General features: G+C 45.6%; 1 protein-coding gene across 1 annotated transcript; it reads left to right on the forward strand.

Annotated features, from left to right (window-relative positions):
• Positions 1–3497: 3497 nt before the first annotated feature.
• On the forward strand, positions 3498–7283 carry LOC123113793 (uncharacterized). Its single transcript, XM_044535107.1, has 2 exons — positions 3498–5021; positions 6773–7283. Exons 1-2 carry the CDS (start codon positions 3599–3601, stop codon positions 6964–6966), a joined length of 1617 nt encoding a protein of 538 aa, XP_044391042.1. The 5' UTR covers positions 3498–3598; the 3' UTR covers positions 6967–7283.
• The last annotated feature ends 9451 nt before the right edge of the window (positions 7284–16734 follow it).

Consider the following 16734-nt stretch of genomic DNA (forward strand, 5'->3'; position numbering starts at 1 on the left):
GATGCGATGTGCACTCTTTTACCCAATATGCTATGTAAAAATAGCTTACAGTCGGTATTTGGACGAATGAGTTCTATCGGTGATGTAAGCTCGCTTCATGTAGCTAACTAATTTATTTTGCCTGGTACATCATATAAGAATGACTTATGTAGTTCTCTATCCAAGATGCACTGTGTACTCTTTGCCCAATATGCTATATAAAAATAGATTGCATTAGTTAGTATTTAGATGAATGAGTTGTATCGGTGATGTAAACTCGCTTCATGTATAATCTATGTGACTGGGTGTGCACATATAAGCTCTGATGTATTGTTCATACAGTTCTTATTCCTGTGACTCATCATCTGGATAGTAGATGAATGATTAGTTGTGACTTATTTTGGTATGATGAACCTTTATCCTTTTGGTATATCATGTTGCATTTCCTATGAAAACACACTACTGGTATGTAATAGACTTTGGTACTCTTGGACATCTTTGTTTTTGTTAACTCTATGGAGTATAAAACATGCCTTACCGGGCTGGCTATGGCTGGGGCGGGTGGGGTGCGGCAAGCCACACTTCCTATCTAGTGTCTTACATGGCAAGCTTATTTTCAGATTTGGTTAGAGCCCACCCGCCGCAAGTGTCTGATGATTTTCCGCGGATGGCAAGGATCTAGAATGATTTCATGGTTCTTGCTGCATAGTATTTTTGCTGCTCCCATTAATATACATGTATCCGACGAGACAATTTCCTGCGGGTGGCTCAAACGGGGCTATTGGCACCCTATACATGCATACAACAGTCATGCCCTGCCCTTCCAGTTCCATCGTTCGTCTAGGTACATTTTGTTTCATCCGTTGTTTAACTTTTAAAATCAAGCGATTGAATTTACCATTTTTACGGTATAAGCATGGATGAGTTGATTGTCTTAGTTCACTTTGTTTCTCCTACGGATAGGAGCATCAGTGGTTTTACACATGCTACCGGTTGCAATTCAGGTTGCTACTCAATTGATTCTTACCAAATGTTCCGCAGCAATGCGCGGGGAATTATCTAGTATATAGGAGTATATGGATGCGAGTTAAAATCAATAACCGGCTCGAGCATTAATAAGGAGAGGGCAAAGAATGGGTCAGCGCATCCGAAATTAATGGAGGAGCCCCAGACGGGGCGGCCTAGCCGTACGGGAGCCACAACCTATTATTTTGTTTTTTTCTAATTTTTTGCTTTATTTTTGTACTAATGTTTATACTTTAAAATATTCTACATATATGGAAAATGTTGAACAAGAATTTTAAAAATGTTGAACAAGTATTTGAAAAATGTCGAGTAGGTATTAAAAAATGTTGAACGAGTATACGGAAAATGTTGAACAAGTATTTGAAAGTGTTGTACAAGAATTTAAAAAATGTTTAACAAGTATGTGAAAAGTGTTGAATAGGTATTAAAAATGTTGAATGAGAATATGAAAAATGTTGAATAAGTATTTGAAAATGTTGAACGAGAATATGAAAAATGTTGAACAAGTACTTAAAAATGTTGAATAGGTAATAAAAAATGTTGAATGAGTATATTAAAAATGTTGAACAAGTATTTTAAAATATTAAATAAGTATTAAAAATATTGAACAAGTATTGTAAAATATTAAATAAGTATTAAAAATGTTGAACAAGTATTAAAAATATATTAAATAACTATTTAAATTTTGAACAAGTATTTGAAAAATGTTGAATAAGTGTTCGGACAGTGTTGAACGTGTTTACAAAAATGTTGATCACTTTTTACAGAAATGTTTTTTATATGAACGAAAATGTAGAGTGAAAACAAAAATGAACATAACGAAACACAAAAGAAAAAAAAAGAAAAAATGAAGGAAAAAGAAAAACAAACAAAAAATGAATAAGAAAAAAGAAAATAATGAAATAAACCGGAGAAGAAAAATAAACGAGACAAAATAAAATGGAAAGAATGAAACAAATCTGAAAAGAAAGAAAAAAGGATGAAAAAATGGAGAAGGAAAAAAATGAAACAAAAGAAACCGAAAAGAGTAAAAGAAAAAAAAATGGAGAATACCGGTTCGGTTGCCTCATCGCGATTCTACTACTAACCAGTAACTTGAAGTGGGCGGAGTGGTTAGCTGCGCTGGTGAGAACCCTGAAGACCTGGGTTCGATCCTTGTGACACTGTTCACGTCATTCAAAGAGATCGTTACAGGCTCGCTTAATGCGATAAATAGCCCCTGCGGGTAGGGCTCCCGTAGTTAGTCACCAACGTGTACGATGTCGAAATCACTAATTAAGGAGTACTCGTTGCAAAAAACATTCCACCTTCCCAGGTCGCGACAAGTGGCGCACATGCAGCGCGCTACTTGTGGCAACCTGTGAGTTTTTCCCTTTTCCGTAGATCCGTTTATTCAAAACGTTTTATCTTTTAAACCGTGCGTCTAAATTTCGAACCGTTTTCACCATTGGATTCCTCGCGTCGAGATTTTCAAAACTAGATCTCATGTTGATAGGTTTTGAAAAACTTTTTTTCACGAAAAAAATTGGATGAAAAAACCGAACCGAGAGCACGGTATTTTTCCCTTTTCGAAAGAGGTACACCCGTGCCTTTCACAAAATCACAACCATGCCTCTCGTGAAAGCAAAACCGCGACTCTCGCGGAAGGAAAAAAAAACAGAAAACACGTTTTTTTCCGTTTCTAAGAGGCACGGTCGTGACTCTCGCGAAAGCACAACCGTGCCTCTCGCGAAAGCAAAACCGTGACTCTCGTGAAAGAAAAAAAAACAGAAAACGCGTATTTTTTCCCTTTTCGAGAGGCACGGCCGTGACTCTCGCAAAAGCACAACCGTGCCTCTCGCGGAAGCAAAACCGTGACTCTCGCGAAAGAAAAAAAACAGAAAACACATTTTGTTTTTCCCTTTATGAGAGGCACGGCCGCGACTCTCGCGAAAGCACAACCGTGCCTTTCGCGAAAGCAAAACCATGACTCTCGCGAAAGAAAAAAACAGAAAATGCGTTTTTTTTTTCGTTTCCGAAAGGCATGCCCGTGACTCTCGTTAAAGCACACCCGTGCCTCTCGCGAAAGAAAAACCGTGACTTTCGCGAAAGGAAAAAAACAAATATTTTTCGCGCAAACATATTTTTTTTTGATTTTTTATATCGAAAAGCTAAGGAAGATTGGGGGAAAACCAAAACGTCAAAAAAACCCGAGAAAAAACCCGTTTAAAAAGCCGAAAACGTGTGCGAAAAAGAAAAACAAAATCCAGAGGGAGCGTCCAAAGCGCGACACGTGGCGAATGACTGAGAGCGCACCAAATGACGCTGATCGTTGCGTTCGGAGCGCTCCTTAACTAGTTGCTCTCGTACGTGTGCGGGAACCAAACAGCAGTGAGTGAGGCGGCCCATTCAGGGCGTCCCGCGTTGGGCTGGCCCATTACCTCACAGCTCGCGCTAAAAGGCGAGACGCTGCCCTATTTCCTCGCCCATCAGCGCCTTCCCCTCCCCCCACCCCCCCGCGCCGCCAAAAGAAGAACAACCTAGGGTTAGGGTTGTGGAGGCGGCGGCTGCTAAATTCCAGATCCGATCGCCATGCCTCGGGCTGGAGGAGGAGATGTTCGTAGCCACCATAGTCGCGCGAGAGTCGAAGGAGGAGACCGCCATGGCCACCGAAGTCGCGCCAGAGCCAGAGGAGAAGACCGTCGTCTTCCCCGATTGGGTGATGCTGGATCGCTCCGGCCGCACCCACAGCCATGCCGACCTAGACGCTGCACGTGAGGCGGCCAATAAGAAGAAGACCGCCGTTGAAGTCGTCACGGCCACCGGCCACCGCTGCTTCTTGTCCTTCGCCCTCTCGGATCCTCCAGAGGTCTCTTACCTCGATCTCGAGTGGCCGCGGGAAGGCTCAGTCGAACCCGTGGTCCCCTCCCGCCTGCCCGCGTATCCCTACGTCCGGGCAACTGACGAGGACCTCGTCCTCTTCGAAATCAACATCCCAAGCCAGCCCCACGACTTGCCGTCAGATCTGTTCGTCTACACAGCTGGTCGTACCCCCTCGGTGGATCAGCTCCCTCTGTACACTGAGCCCATGGTAAGCCCGTTTCTGATGTCAAAATTCACCACAGGCATCCTGCGCCTCCCGGACAACAGCTACATCGTTTCCGACCTCAAGGTCTACCAGAAAAAGAATGGCCCTGACAATTATTCCATGTTTGTCGAGCTCTACGTCTTCAACTCCAAGACCAAAGAGTGGAAACGCTTCCCCGAGATGCCTGCCCCCCAGCCGCAAGACGAGAGCAATACCCAGTTCCCCATCCTCTGGTCAACTAAGGAGGTGCTTGCTTTCGGCCACAGGTTCCTCTGCTGTGTCGACTACTTGAGCGGTGTCCTGCTATGCGACTTCTCCAATTTAGAGTCCCCGGTGCTCCACTTCGTGCCTTTCCCTGGAGGAGATGGGTACTCTGAGAAGCTACAGGTCATGCCTTTCCTTGGAGGAAAAGAGAACTCTAAGAAGGCACAGATGGCAAAGTGCTTAGCGGTGAGATTCCGACGTGTGTCCGTCAGCCAAGGCATGATGCACTTTGTCCGCATTGATGGCTGGCGTCCGCCTCTTGAGAGAATCCAAGGGCAGCAGCAGCCTCTCCAAAAGATCACAGTATGGACTTTGGATATCGGGGATGGTAGCAAGTTCAAGTGGAAGATTCATTGGGGGATCAACCTGGATCTTCTCTGGGCGCAAGATGGTTTCCATGCTCTGGACATACCTCGCTGTCTTCCCCAGTTCCCAGTCGTCTGTGCGAACAATCCGGACGCCCTATGCTGCCTGTTGAGGAAAGATGAACTTTCTCGACAGCCGTGGATGATCATGGTTGACATGAACCAGGAAGATCTGCAGCCATCTACTAAATATATCAATCAGCAGCCCTACAATGTTGCGTGCGTGAATGAGAAAAAACCCATGGAAGCTCACCAAATCTTCTTTTCTAATGTGCCCCTACTTCCAACTGTCTTCTCCAAATACCTTGTAAGGCCAACAGGTAAGCTCTCTTAATATTCAAATGTTGTCCCTTGTAATTACGTATCGATACAACATGGTTGTGTTTGCTTAGCTTTCTGTTGGATATGGTAGTGTAACACTGGTGTCTTTGCCTATTTATCTTAAATATGATGCAATACATATCCTGCCTGGTTGTGAGGCTAATTGAACTGTGAGACTTCTGCATGCTTAATATCTATTACCTCCGTCCCGAAAAGCTTTTCTTCGATTTGTCGAGATACAGATGTATCTAACACTAAAACGTGCCTAGATACATCCGTATCTAGACAAATGTAAGACATGCTTTTTGGGACGGAGGGAGTAGTTTGCGCTGTCTGCTCTCTCTGTGGGTCTCTTTGGAGTGTTCCCCCCTTCATTAGGCATTAGCAATTCTCAGCACAAGGACTTCTGGACACATACCGCTCTATTTATCAGGGCTGTTTGCCCTGTGTTATTTTCTATCTATTGCTTTTCTCTTGTCCCAAAATTTCTATTTTTGCTGCCTTTTGAGGTTGCGTTGTGCTGCTTTGGTATAGCAATATTAATTAATTGAGGCCTTTAATATATTTGCTGTCATCAATCTTCTCTTAGGCTGTTCAAGTGTTTTGAGTTTTAGCTGCTCCAGTTGTGTAGGTGCACTAAACTTTATACTCCCTCCGTTCCTAAATATAAGTCTTTGTAGAGATTCCACCATGGACTACATACGGATGTATATAGATGCATTTTAAGTGTAGATTCACTCATTTTGTTCCGTAGGTGGTCCATAGTGGAATCTCTTCAAAGACTTATATTTAGGAACGGAGGGAGTACTATATTATAAATAATAATACCTTGCTCCTTCTGCCGTCAAGTTGTCCTCCAGAGTCTACCATTTTTTCCTTGTTGGATCTTTTGCTTTTCACGAGACTGTTCACTATCTATACACGTGGTAGTTCTTGATTCAGCACGCAGCCTTCTTTTGCTACTACTTTGGTGTGCTATTCTGAAGCAAAACTCTAGAAACCACACTATTGTGATTGCTCTTCTAAAGCATAAAACTTGGTCCTCTAATTTTATATCAGTGCAAATGTCTTGTACCTTTTAGATTATATGTACAGACCTTTAACACATACTTTTCTGTTGGTAAAAGATTTAGAATGTGTTTCATTGGGTTAGTTTGGGTCAATCAGGTCACATCTTTGCCTTTTTCTGTTAGAATACTTTTGTTCTAGATAGTGCTTGTATTTCGTGTAACTCGGTATTGGGCCAGTGAAAAGCCATTCTCCCTGCACGTGAATTTTCATTAGGTAAAATTCCTGTAGTATTAGCCCCGTTGGCGCCCTCATGTGTCTGTCTTCCTCTTGATTCTGGTGACAACCCCTCCAACTGTTTTCTTAATCCTCACATGCCTCATCCGACATCATTTCACCTGGACTGTTGTCAGGACTCCCATGTTTCTTCAGTCGGCCGCCCTCTCGCTGCCTCTAGTCCTGTGCCACCTGAGCACACAGCCCCATGCCGCTGGTCTGCAGCAGATTACGGCCAGCCCCCTATGTTTACATTGATATTTAGGGTGAAAGAATTCTCTTGATCAGGGTACCCCAATCCAATGCTGTTTGTACCTCTTGTTTGTCTTCTTTTTTTGCACAGCAAAACCATTGCATGTGGTTTTGCTGTTCATCTTATGTGTCAATACTTGTCGCAAACAACATAGTGAGATGTTCAGATGGTGTACATATCTAAGTTGTTTTTGTTTTATTTTATTGGTTGCAGTGATACCCCGGGACAACAAGCTCAAGCTCGCAGCTAGCTCTTCAGAGGAGATTATGCCCATAACTGGAGAAAGCTTAAGTTTGCAATGTGAATTCCAAGACCTGAAAACTGATGACCCGGCTTGGAACCTTCTTCTGGTTGGTCACACAAAAGATGGTATTTGTCCTGAATGTCATGGGAATGTCATGGGATGAGGATGATGGGATGAGGATGTGTACTACCTCTATCCCAAAATAAGTGTCTCAAGTTTAGTACTCCCTCCGTCCCATAATATAGGAACGTTATTGACAATCTCAACTTTAGTATAAAGTTGTACTCAGTGTCAATAACGTTCCTATATTATGGGACGGAGGGAGTACAAACTAAAGTTGAGATACTTATTTTGGGACGGAGGGAGTATCAAGTACCTACTGTCAGTAAGAGTAAACGATACATGTTCTGGATCCTGTAATCATATGTTTAAGACCCTGAATCTCAAAAGTTTGAGATTGAAAGCCATCTCTTTTTATTCTTTCTCGCATAATAAATCAAGCGGGTTTTGCAGGCAACAGCCTCAGTGTTTGTCTCCCCAGACCCAGGACAATACTTTGATCTTTCTCTTTAGACGCACAAGCCCAAAAGGATGTCTTTTTTGTTTGGATTTTGTCCGTTTACGGATGGCACCAAAAGGATGTCTGTTTTGTTTGGATTTTGTCCGTTTAGGGATGGGGATGTCTGTTTTGTTTGGATTTTGTCCGTTTAGGAATGGCAATGACGGTGTCTGCCCGGATTTCTGAATGTGGCCGGTCACATCTTGTTCGGCTGCATGCAATATTTTTAAAGCAACAAAGATGTAGATAATGCTAGCCGCCATAGTCACGCCAGCGGCTGTGGTTCATGCTGGTCGGCAATAATGCTAGCGGCCTATAAAATGGCCATTCCCTAGTTTAACGCTGCCAACAAAGCTAGTGACTGATACACTAGCCAAACTTCAAAATGAACAAGTTTTTTACGCCGGCAACAAAGCCAGCGGCCGTCACACTAGATTGCCTTCACAATGAACAAGTTTTTAGCGACGACAACAAAGCCAGCTGCCGGCACACTAGCCAGCCTTCAAAATGAACGACCATAGTCCACGACCGAGGTCTCACCTAGTTCAGGCCGTCTTGTGCGAACATCTCTTTCTGCCCGTTCACGAACCAAGCCTTCCTCTCTGGTTCATATCAAGTCACCAACGTCTAGGCCACTCACGGGACGGGTTTGGACGCTCTCAAGCGCGGGACAATACGTGTTGCGCTTTTGTTGAATGAACCCCCATCTCTTTTGGATTGAGTTGATGCCGCGGGTGCTCACAAATTGGTATGGGGCAAACTTCCTTAGCTCATGAAAAGTTTTGTGAACTTTCGTCCAAAAGACATCCTTTTTGCTGGGCACCTTTTGTGGGATCTTGGCCTATCTTCATCCAACTCCCGCAAATCAAAGTGTCCTCCTCTTGGGTGTATAATCCCGTGCGAATGCTTTGCCTCCTTTTTGCCTTGACCCTTTGGGTGAGCTCATCGATAAACACCAATGGCTCCTCCGCAATGTCGATCTCTTCTTCCTCATCTTCACAATACATGTCATCATCTTCATGCCATGAGTTGCCATGGTCGTCGATCTCATCTTCATCATGGCCACTGAATAGGTCATCACCATACTGGCCGCGACCGTCCTGGCTTTGGGTCGCGTTGGGATCGAAAGCATGGTCTTGACCGTCGAAGTTGAAGGCCTCACCACGGCCCCCAAAGATGACGCTCTCCATGAAAGCGGCGTAGTCAGGGTCGTCGACCGTCAGCATCGGCAGTGGCATTTCATGGAACAACTTGCACGCGCCGGCAAGGTTGGCCGTAGGAATCGACCCGGGATACGCCTCCACGAATATATTCCGAATATAAATGAAACAATTTCACAAATATATTCTCATCACTCCCATCCTATCTAACACTCAACATATCATGATTTCCTTAAGCTTGTGAGCCTGTAGGTTCGGTAATCCATAGACATGAATGAAACCGTTCGTTCAATGACCGACATCGGGATCATGGACGTCCATATCGATCCCTATGATCACACAAATGATATTCGAGTGAACCTATGGTTATCATGTGATGTTCCCTTTGCTTCACGATACTTCACAAAACCCGGGATGCATCGATATCCTCTTGAGTCATCACAATGCTCACTATACTGAAATCCTCATTACCGGTTTTGTTCTTCTTTCTCGTTATTGTGTTTCGGCATCCCGTGACGAAGTCACCTATGTTTGGCTAGACGACGATCGATGCCATCACACCAAGGGGGCCCTAAGAATGTCTCTCCATCGTTGGAGGAGCAAATCCCATTCTCGAGCTATCCAAGCACCTGTCAAACTTTCCGATTAACCTGTAAGTTGTCCTTATGATTACCGTGTTATAGCTGACGTTTGAGCAACCCCAAAACCCACCATACGGTAAGAAGCGACCACGATACTCTCATGGTCTAAGGAGCAAAATCACACGTTAACACTCCATATTATTACAATTGATTATAGACGATATTATCTCAATTCATAACAAACAAGTTTAGGTCGATTCAATATGATCGTTCTTCCAACGTCATAATCTCAATGTTGTTTTAGGAATATCGTTACACTTAACGATATCCAAAGATCCGGAAAACGTGATCACTAAGAACACTTGAGCTACTCCCTCCTTCCACTTATATAGGGCCTAATACATTTTTCAAGGTTATCTTTGACCACGGGTTAGCACAATGATATATGACATGCATGTAACACAAAGCATACCATCGAAATCATATGTGAAAGAGGTTTCTAACGATATAATTTTTATATCATACATCTCATATACTAATAATTTTATCATGGGCCATTTGCATTTGTGCCCCTAACTCGAACCCACTACTCAGATTTGCCCCTAATTTGGAAACATGCTCAAATTTGCCCCTTTGCCATTAGTTCCCCTTATAAAAATGCCCTTCTATGCCGTTACCGTCCGGTCAAAGGGCTTTGACCGTCTACTGGTCGTTTATTGGACATATTTGCCCTTCCATGCACATGTCACTTACACGTGGGACCCAACCAGAGTAAAAAAAGCAATATCTCTCTCACTTACACATGGGACCTACCCCAAAGTTGAAAAAATGTCTCTCTCACCCTTTCTCTCACTTACCGGTGGACCCACCGAAATAAAAACAAAATATTTTTTTCACACACAAGCCCTGTCCCTTCCCTGACATGTGGGCCACGGGACCCACCGTCAAGGTCAAAATTGGTCCACGACGAGACATGCCTGGCCGTGAGCGGCTCACTTGCCGGCAGCTCACCGTTGGTAGCCGGACGACTGCGAGAGGAGGGCCCGAGGGGCTCAGTGTATCTGCGCGACGCACACCAAGCGAGTTGGGCGCCGCAGAGATAGGTGGTAACACGCGCATGCGACCACCCGAGGTCGGTCATGGCGGGCGGCTTCATGCTAGGAGCTACGGGTGCAGAATCAAGAGGGGGAAGAGGGCGTTAGGGGCGCGACCTTACAGCAATGGCGGAACGGATGTCAGGGAGGTCTACGGTGGCTTGGGGCGGTCGAATCCTGGAGGTCAACGACGACGACCGTGGCAGAGGACGGGGTCCGGGGCGTCGTCTACGGGTGTCCCCTGCCCGATTCATTGCGTGGGCTAGAAGAGAGCTGGCCTGCAGTGCTCATGGACATGCTCCTTTATCCCGAGCTAGCCTTTGGCGGAAGGAATCGTTCGACGTGCTTCAACGACATCGAATCAAAATCGGCGGTCCGAGGTCGAAGGCGGGGAAGATGTGCTGTGGCACTCGACACTAGTCATCTCTCATCAAATTAGTTGGCTTTTAGGATGAGGGCATCTTGTAAGAGCTTCCTAGCAAGGTGGAGGCGCTTGGGGTTGCCGTTGGCCGCGCGGAGACGAAGGCAACGGCGACGGTGGCGCTCTTTAGAGGTGAGAGAGGGAGAGGTCGTGGGGGAGGGAGGAAGAGGGATGGATGGATGGAGGGAGGGCTACAGTGCTCGGGGAGCTGGCAGCTGCAGCGCACGGTATCTGAGTAGCTTGCGGTCGCCGGAGTTGAGAGAGAGAGAGAGGCTGTGAGGTAGAGGGAGAGAGGTGGGAGGTGAGAGAGAGGCCATGAGGGGCCCACATGTAAGTGAAAGGGACAGAGGGGGTGAGAGAAACATTTTTTCCTTTTTATTTTTTTTCTGAGTGGGTCCCACATGTAAGTGACACATGGAGGCAGGGGCAAAATGTCTAATAAACGCCCCTTAGATGGTCAAAGCCCTTTGACCGGATGATAACGGCATAGAAGGGCATTTTTACACAGTGAACTAACAGTGGAGGGGCAAATTTGAGCATGCTTCGAAATTAGGGACAAATCTGAGTAGTGGGTTCGAGTTAGGGGCACAAATGTAAATGGCCCTTACTTAAATACCTCCATAAATTCTACAATCTATGGGACCTGCCTTGGGTTGAGATAATATGGAACACATACTACAGTAACAAGATCCCTCACGCATCTGACTCTTGCGGCTCCTTCTGGTGGCGAGATGTAACAAAACTCATGCCGATCTATCGAGGGATTACTAAAGCTCAAGTGCACACGGGCAAGGATATTCTTTTCTGGAAAGATTTATGGCTTGATGATATTCTATCAGAAACACACTCGCGGGCCTTCTTGTTCGCTATTCAGGAGGATCTCTCGGTCAAAGATTTCTTGGGGACCACGAGACTAGGAGAAACCTTTCACCTTCCGCTCTCGGTGCAGGTGCATGCAGAGACAAGAGATCTTCAACGGCTGGTCCTAGACATTCAACTGCAGGACAGCCAATATGCTGCTGACAAGTGGATCCTCACATGGGGGACTGAGATGTACTCGGCAAACAAGTATTACAAGTTTTACTTCAAGGATGTTCGGGCCCATCAGGCTTATAACTGGCTATGGAAATCTAAAGCAACCATGAAAATCAAGGTGTTCGGCTGGCTCTTACTGTCTGTCAGGCTTAATTCCAGAAACATGTTGAAGCAAAGGCACTACAACATTGGTAACGATTATACCTGCCTCCTTTGCGAGTCCAATTTGGAAGAAACTGTGGAGCACCTCTTCTTTGAATGCTCCTTTAGCAAAAACTATTGGTCAGACCTTGGCATTTGCTGGAATACACAAGGCACAAGATTAGATTGGATCAACCTAGCAAAAATGTCCTGGAACAAGCCACTGTTCATGGCAATCTTCTTACAAGCATCTTGGAGCATCTGGAAAGAAAGAAACAATAAGCTCTTGAGAGGAATAACACCTACTAAAGCATCCTGGATCTCAAGATTAAAAGTAGACCTCTCCCTTTTAACTCATAGAGTTGGGGAAAAGCAAATTTCCTTTCTAAACTCTTTTGTAGCCTCTTTATAGACTCCTGCTCCCCTAGCCCTCCCCAAAGGGGATGGCCTGTAAAAACCATATGTAAATACACCCATTTATTTATTTAATTACACAGCAGGAGGCTCTCCTACTGTTTCATGTGTCAAAAAAAGTTGCAAATTATGAAACTAGGTGAAATTCTAAGCATTTTACATGTTTAAAGCATTTCAATCCGATGCACAGTTGTGGAGTTATTAAATGCACGAACCATAGGGATCAATCTGTAAATATGCAGTTTTCTAAACAAATAGGAAAATCGCAGCGCACATAAAAAACACATGCGGGCTGAAACTGCTGGGTGCCGGGCTTTCTCTGTTGGGGAACGTAGTAATAATTCAATATTTTCCTACGTGTCACCAAGATCAATCTAGGAGATGCTAGCAACGAGAGAGAGGGAGTGCATCTTCATACCCTTGAAGATCGCTAAGCAGAAGTGTTACAAGAACGCGGTTGATGGAGTCGTACTCGTGGCGATTCAAATCGCGGAAGATCCGATCCAAGCGCCGAACGGACGGTGCCTCCGTGTTCAACACACGTACAGCCCGGGGACGTCTCCTCCTTCTTGATCCAGCAAGGGGAGAGGAGAAGTTGAGGGAGAACTCCGGCAGCACGACGGCGTGGTGGTGGAGCTCGTGGTTCTCCTGCAGGGCTTCGCCAAGCACTACGGAGGAGGAGGTGTTGGGGGGGGGGGGGGGGGGTTGGAGGGCTACGCCAGGGGAAGGGGTGCGGCTGCCCTCCCACCCCCACTATTTATAGGAAGAAGGGAAGAGGGGGCCGGCCCCCTTAGATGCATCTAGAGGGGAGGGGGCGGCCAGGAGGGGAAAACTTGCCCCCAAGCAAGGTGGGAGGCAACCCCCTCCCCTACGGTTTCCAACCCTAGGCGCCTCGGGCCCTTGGGGGGGGGGGCACCAGCCCACTAGGGGGCTGGTTCCCTCCCATATTCAGCCCATTAAATCCTCCGGGGCAGGTGGCCCCACCCGGTGGACCCCCGGACACCTTTTGGTGGTCCCAGTACAATACCGATATCCCCCGAAATCATTTCGGCGACTGAAACTGGACTTTCCATATATAAATCGTTACCTCCGAACCATTCCGGAACTCCTCGTGTCGTCCGGGATCTCATCCGGGACTCCGTACAACCTTCGGTAACCACATACAATTTCCCATAACAACTCTAGCGTAACCGAACCTTAAGTGTGTAGACCCTACGGGTTCGGGAACCATGCAGACATGACCGAGACATCTCTCCGGCCAATAACCAATAGCGGGATCTAGATGCCCATGTTGGCTCCCACATGTTCCATGATGATCTCATCAGATGAACCATGATGTCGGGGATTCAATCAATCCCATATACAATTCCCTTTGTCCATCGATATGTTACTTGCCCGAGATTCGATCATCGGTATCCCCATACCTCTTTCAATCTCGTTACTGGCAAGTCTCTTTACTCATTCCGTAAAGCATGATCCCGTGGCTAAATCCTTAGTCACATTGAGCTCATTATGATGATGCATTACCGAGTGGGCCCAGAGATACCTCTCCGTCATATGGAGTGACAAATCCTAGTCTCGATTCGTGCCGACCCAACAGACACTTTCGGAGATACCTGTAGTGTACCTTTATAGTCACCCAGTTACGTTGTGACATTTGATACACCCAAAGCATTCCTACGGTATCCGGGAGTTGCACAATCTCATTGTCCAAGGAAATGATACTTGACATTAGAAAAGCTCTAGCAAACGAACTACACAATCTTGTGCTATGCTTAGGATTGGGTCTTGTCCATCACATCATTCTTCTAATGATGTGATCCCGTCATTAACGACATCCAATGTCCATGGTCAGGAAACCACAACCATCTATTGATCAACTAGCTAGTCAACTGGAGGCTTACTAGGGACATGATGTGCTCTATGTATTCACACATGTATTACGGTTCTGATTAATACAATTATAGCATGAACAATAGCCAATTATCATGAACAAGGAAATATAATAATAACCATTTTATTATTGCCTCCAGGGAATATTTCCAATAGTCTCCCACTTGCACTAGAGTCAATAATCTAGTTACATTGTGATGAATCAAACACCCATAGAGTTATGGTGTTGAGCATGTTTTGCTCGTGGAAGAGGTTTAGTCAACGGATCTGCGACATTCAGATCCGTATGCACTCTACAAATATCTATGTCTCCATCTTGAACATTTTCACGAATGGAGTTGAAACGACGCTTGATGTGCCTGGTCTTCTCGTGAAACCTGGGCTCCTTGGCAAGGGCAATAGCTCCAGTGTTGTCACAGAAGAGAGTCATTGGGCCTGATGCATTGGGAATAACTCCTAGGTCGATGATGAACTCCTTCATCTAGACTGCTTCCCGTGCTGCCTCTGAGGCTGCTATGTACTCCGCTTCACATGTAGATCCCGCCATGACACTTTGCTTGCAACTGCACCAGCTGACTGCCCCACCATTCAAAATATACACGTATCCGGTTTGTGACTTGGAGTCATCCAGATCTGTGTCAAAGCTAGCATCGATGTAACCCTTTACGACGAGCTCTTCGGCACCTCCATAAATGAGAAACATATCCTTAGTCCTCTTCAGGTATGTAACGCCCACGATGTAGCTATATCTCCCACGTGTCGAGGCACGACTTAGAGGCATAACCGCATTGTGGTTTTGTCGCAAGAAGGGCCATCTTCACACAATCCCATGTAATGAACAAGAATGGGATAAAGAGTTGGCTTACAATCGCCACTTCACACAATACATAAATATAATCATACATCATCCAAAATACACACATAGACCGACTACGGTCAAGATCCAAATGAAAATAAGACAACCCCAAATGCTAGATCCCCGATCGTCCCAACTGGGCTCCACTACTAATCATCAGGAAAAGACACATAGTAACGACCACGTTCCTCATCGAACTCCCACTTGAGGTTGATCCCATCATCTGCACTGGCATCGTCGGCACCTGCAACTATTTTGGTAGAATCTGTGAGTCACGAGGACTCAACAATCTCACACCCGCGAGATCAAGACTATTTAAGCTTATAGGAAAGGATGGTGAAATGAGGTGGAGCTGCAGCAGGCAATAAGCATATATGGTGGCTAACAAACGCGAGTGAGGGCGAGAAGAGAAGCAACGGAACGGTCGTCATCTAGCAATGACCAAGAAGTGATCCTGAACTCCTACTTACGTCATTCATAACTCAAACCGTGTTCACTTCCCGGACTCCGCCGAGAAGAGACCATCACGGCTACACACATGGTTGATGTATTTTAATTGGGTCAAGTGACAAGTTCTCTACAACCGGACATTAACAAATTCCCATTTGCCTCATAACCGCGGGCACGGATTTCAAAAGATAATACCCTGCAGGGGTGTCCCAACTTAGCCCATCATAAGCTCTCATGGTCAACGAAGGATAAACCTTCTCCCGGAAAAACCCGATCAGTCTCGGAATCCCGGTTTACAAGACATTTCGACAATGGTAAAACAAGACCAGCAAAGCCGCCCGAATGTGCCGACAAATCCCGATAGGAGCTGCACATATCTCGTTCTCAGGGCACAACGGATGAGCCAGATGTCGGGTTGGCATAGACCTTGGTTGCCCAGGGGGCGCCGGACATCGCTCGGTTTGGGCCAGCACTCGAAGGAGCAGTGGTTCGGGGGTTTAAATAAAGATGACCCTCGGGCTCGCGAAAACCCGGGGGAGAAAGGCTTAGGTGGCAAATGGTAAAACCAAAGTTGGGCCTTGCTGGAGGAGTTTTATTCAAGGCGAACTGTCAAGGGGGTCCCATAAATCACCCAACCGCATAAGGAACGCAAACTCAAGGAACATAATACCGGTATGACAGAAACTAGGGCGGCAAGAGTGGAACAAAACACCAGGCATAAGGCCGAGCCTTCCACCCTTTACCAAATATATAGATGCATTAATTAAATAATAGATATTGTGATATCCCAACATATCCATGTTCCAACATGGAACCAACTTCATTTTCACCTGCAACTAGCAACACTATAAGAAGGGCTGAGCAAAAGCGGTAACTTAGCCAAACAACGGTTTGCTAGGAAAGGATGGTTAGAGGCTGACATGGCAATATGGGAGGCATGATATAGCAAGTGGTAGGTAGCGCAGCATGGCAATAGAACGAACAACTAGCAAAGCAAAGATAGAAGTGATTTCGAGGGGTGGTCATCTTGCGTGCAAGGTTCTCAGAGTTGCCGAAAGCTTGATCCTCATAAGCGTACTCAACAGGTTCCTCGTTCACAAACTCGTCTCCCGGCTCAACCCAAGACAAGAACACAAGCAACGGAACCACAATCAATCACGAGAAATGCACAAGCAACATGATGCAAAACATGTATGATATGCGAGATATGATATGCGATGCATATGTGTGCTCCGGAAGGAAAATGATGAACAAGGTAGTAACTTGGCAAACCAAGCATGCCACTGGAAATATGAGATGATTTCGGTCGAAATTGATATAAAGATCA

Source organism: Triticum aestivum, chromosome 5B (assembly GCF_018294505.1).
Source record: "Triticum aestivum cultivar Chinese Spring chromosome 5B, IWGSC CS RefSeq v2.1, whole genome shotgun sequence".
Taxonomy (NCBI): Eukaryota; Viridiplantae; Streptophyta; class Magnoliopsida; order Poales; family Poaceae; genus Triticum; species Triticum aestivum.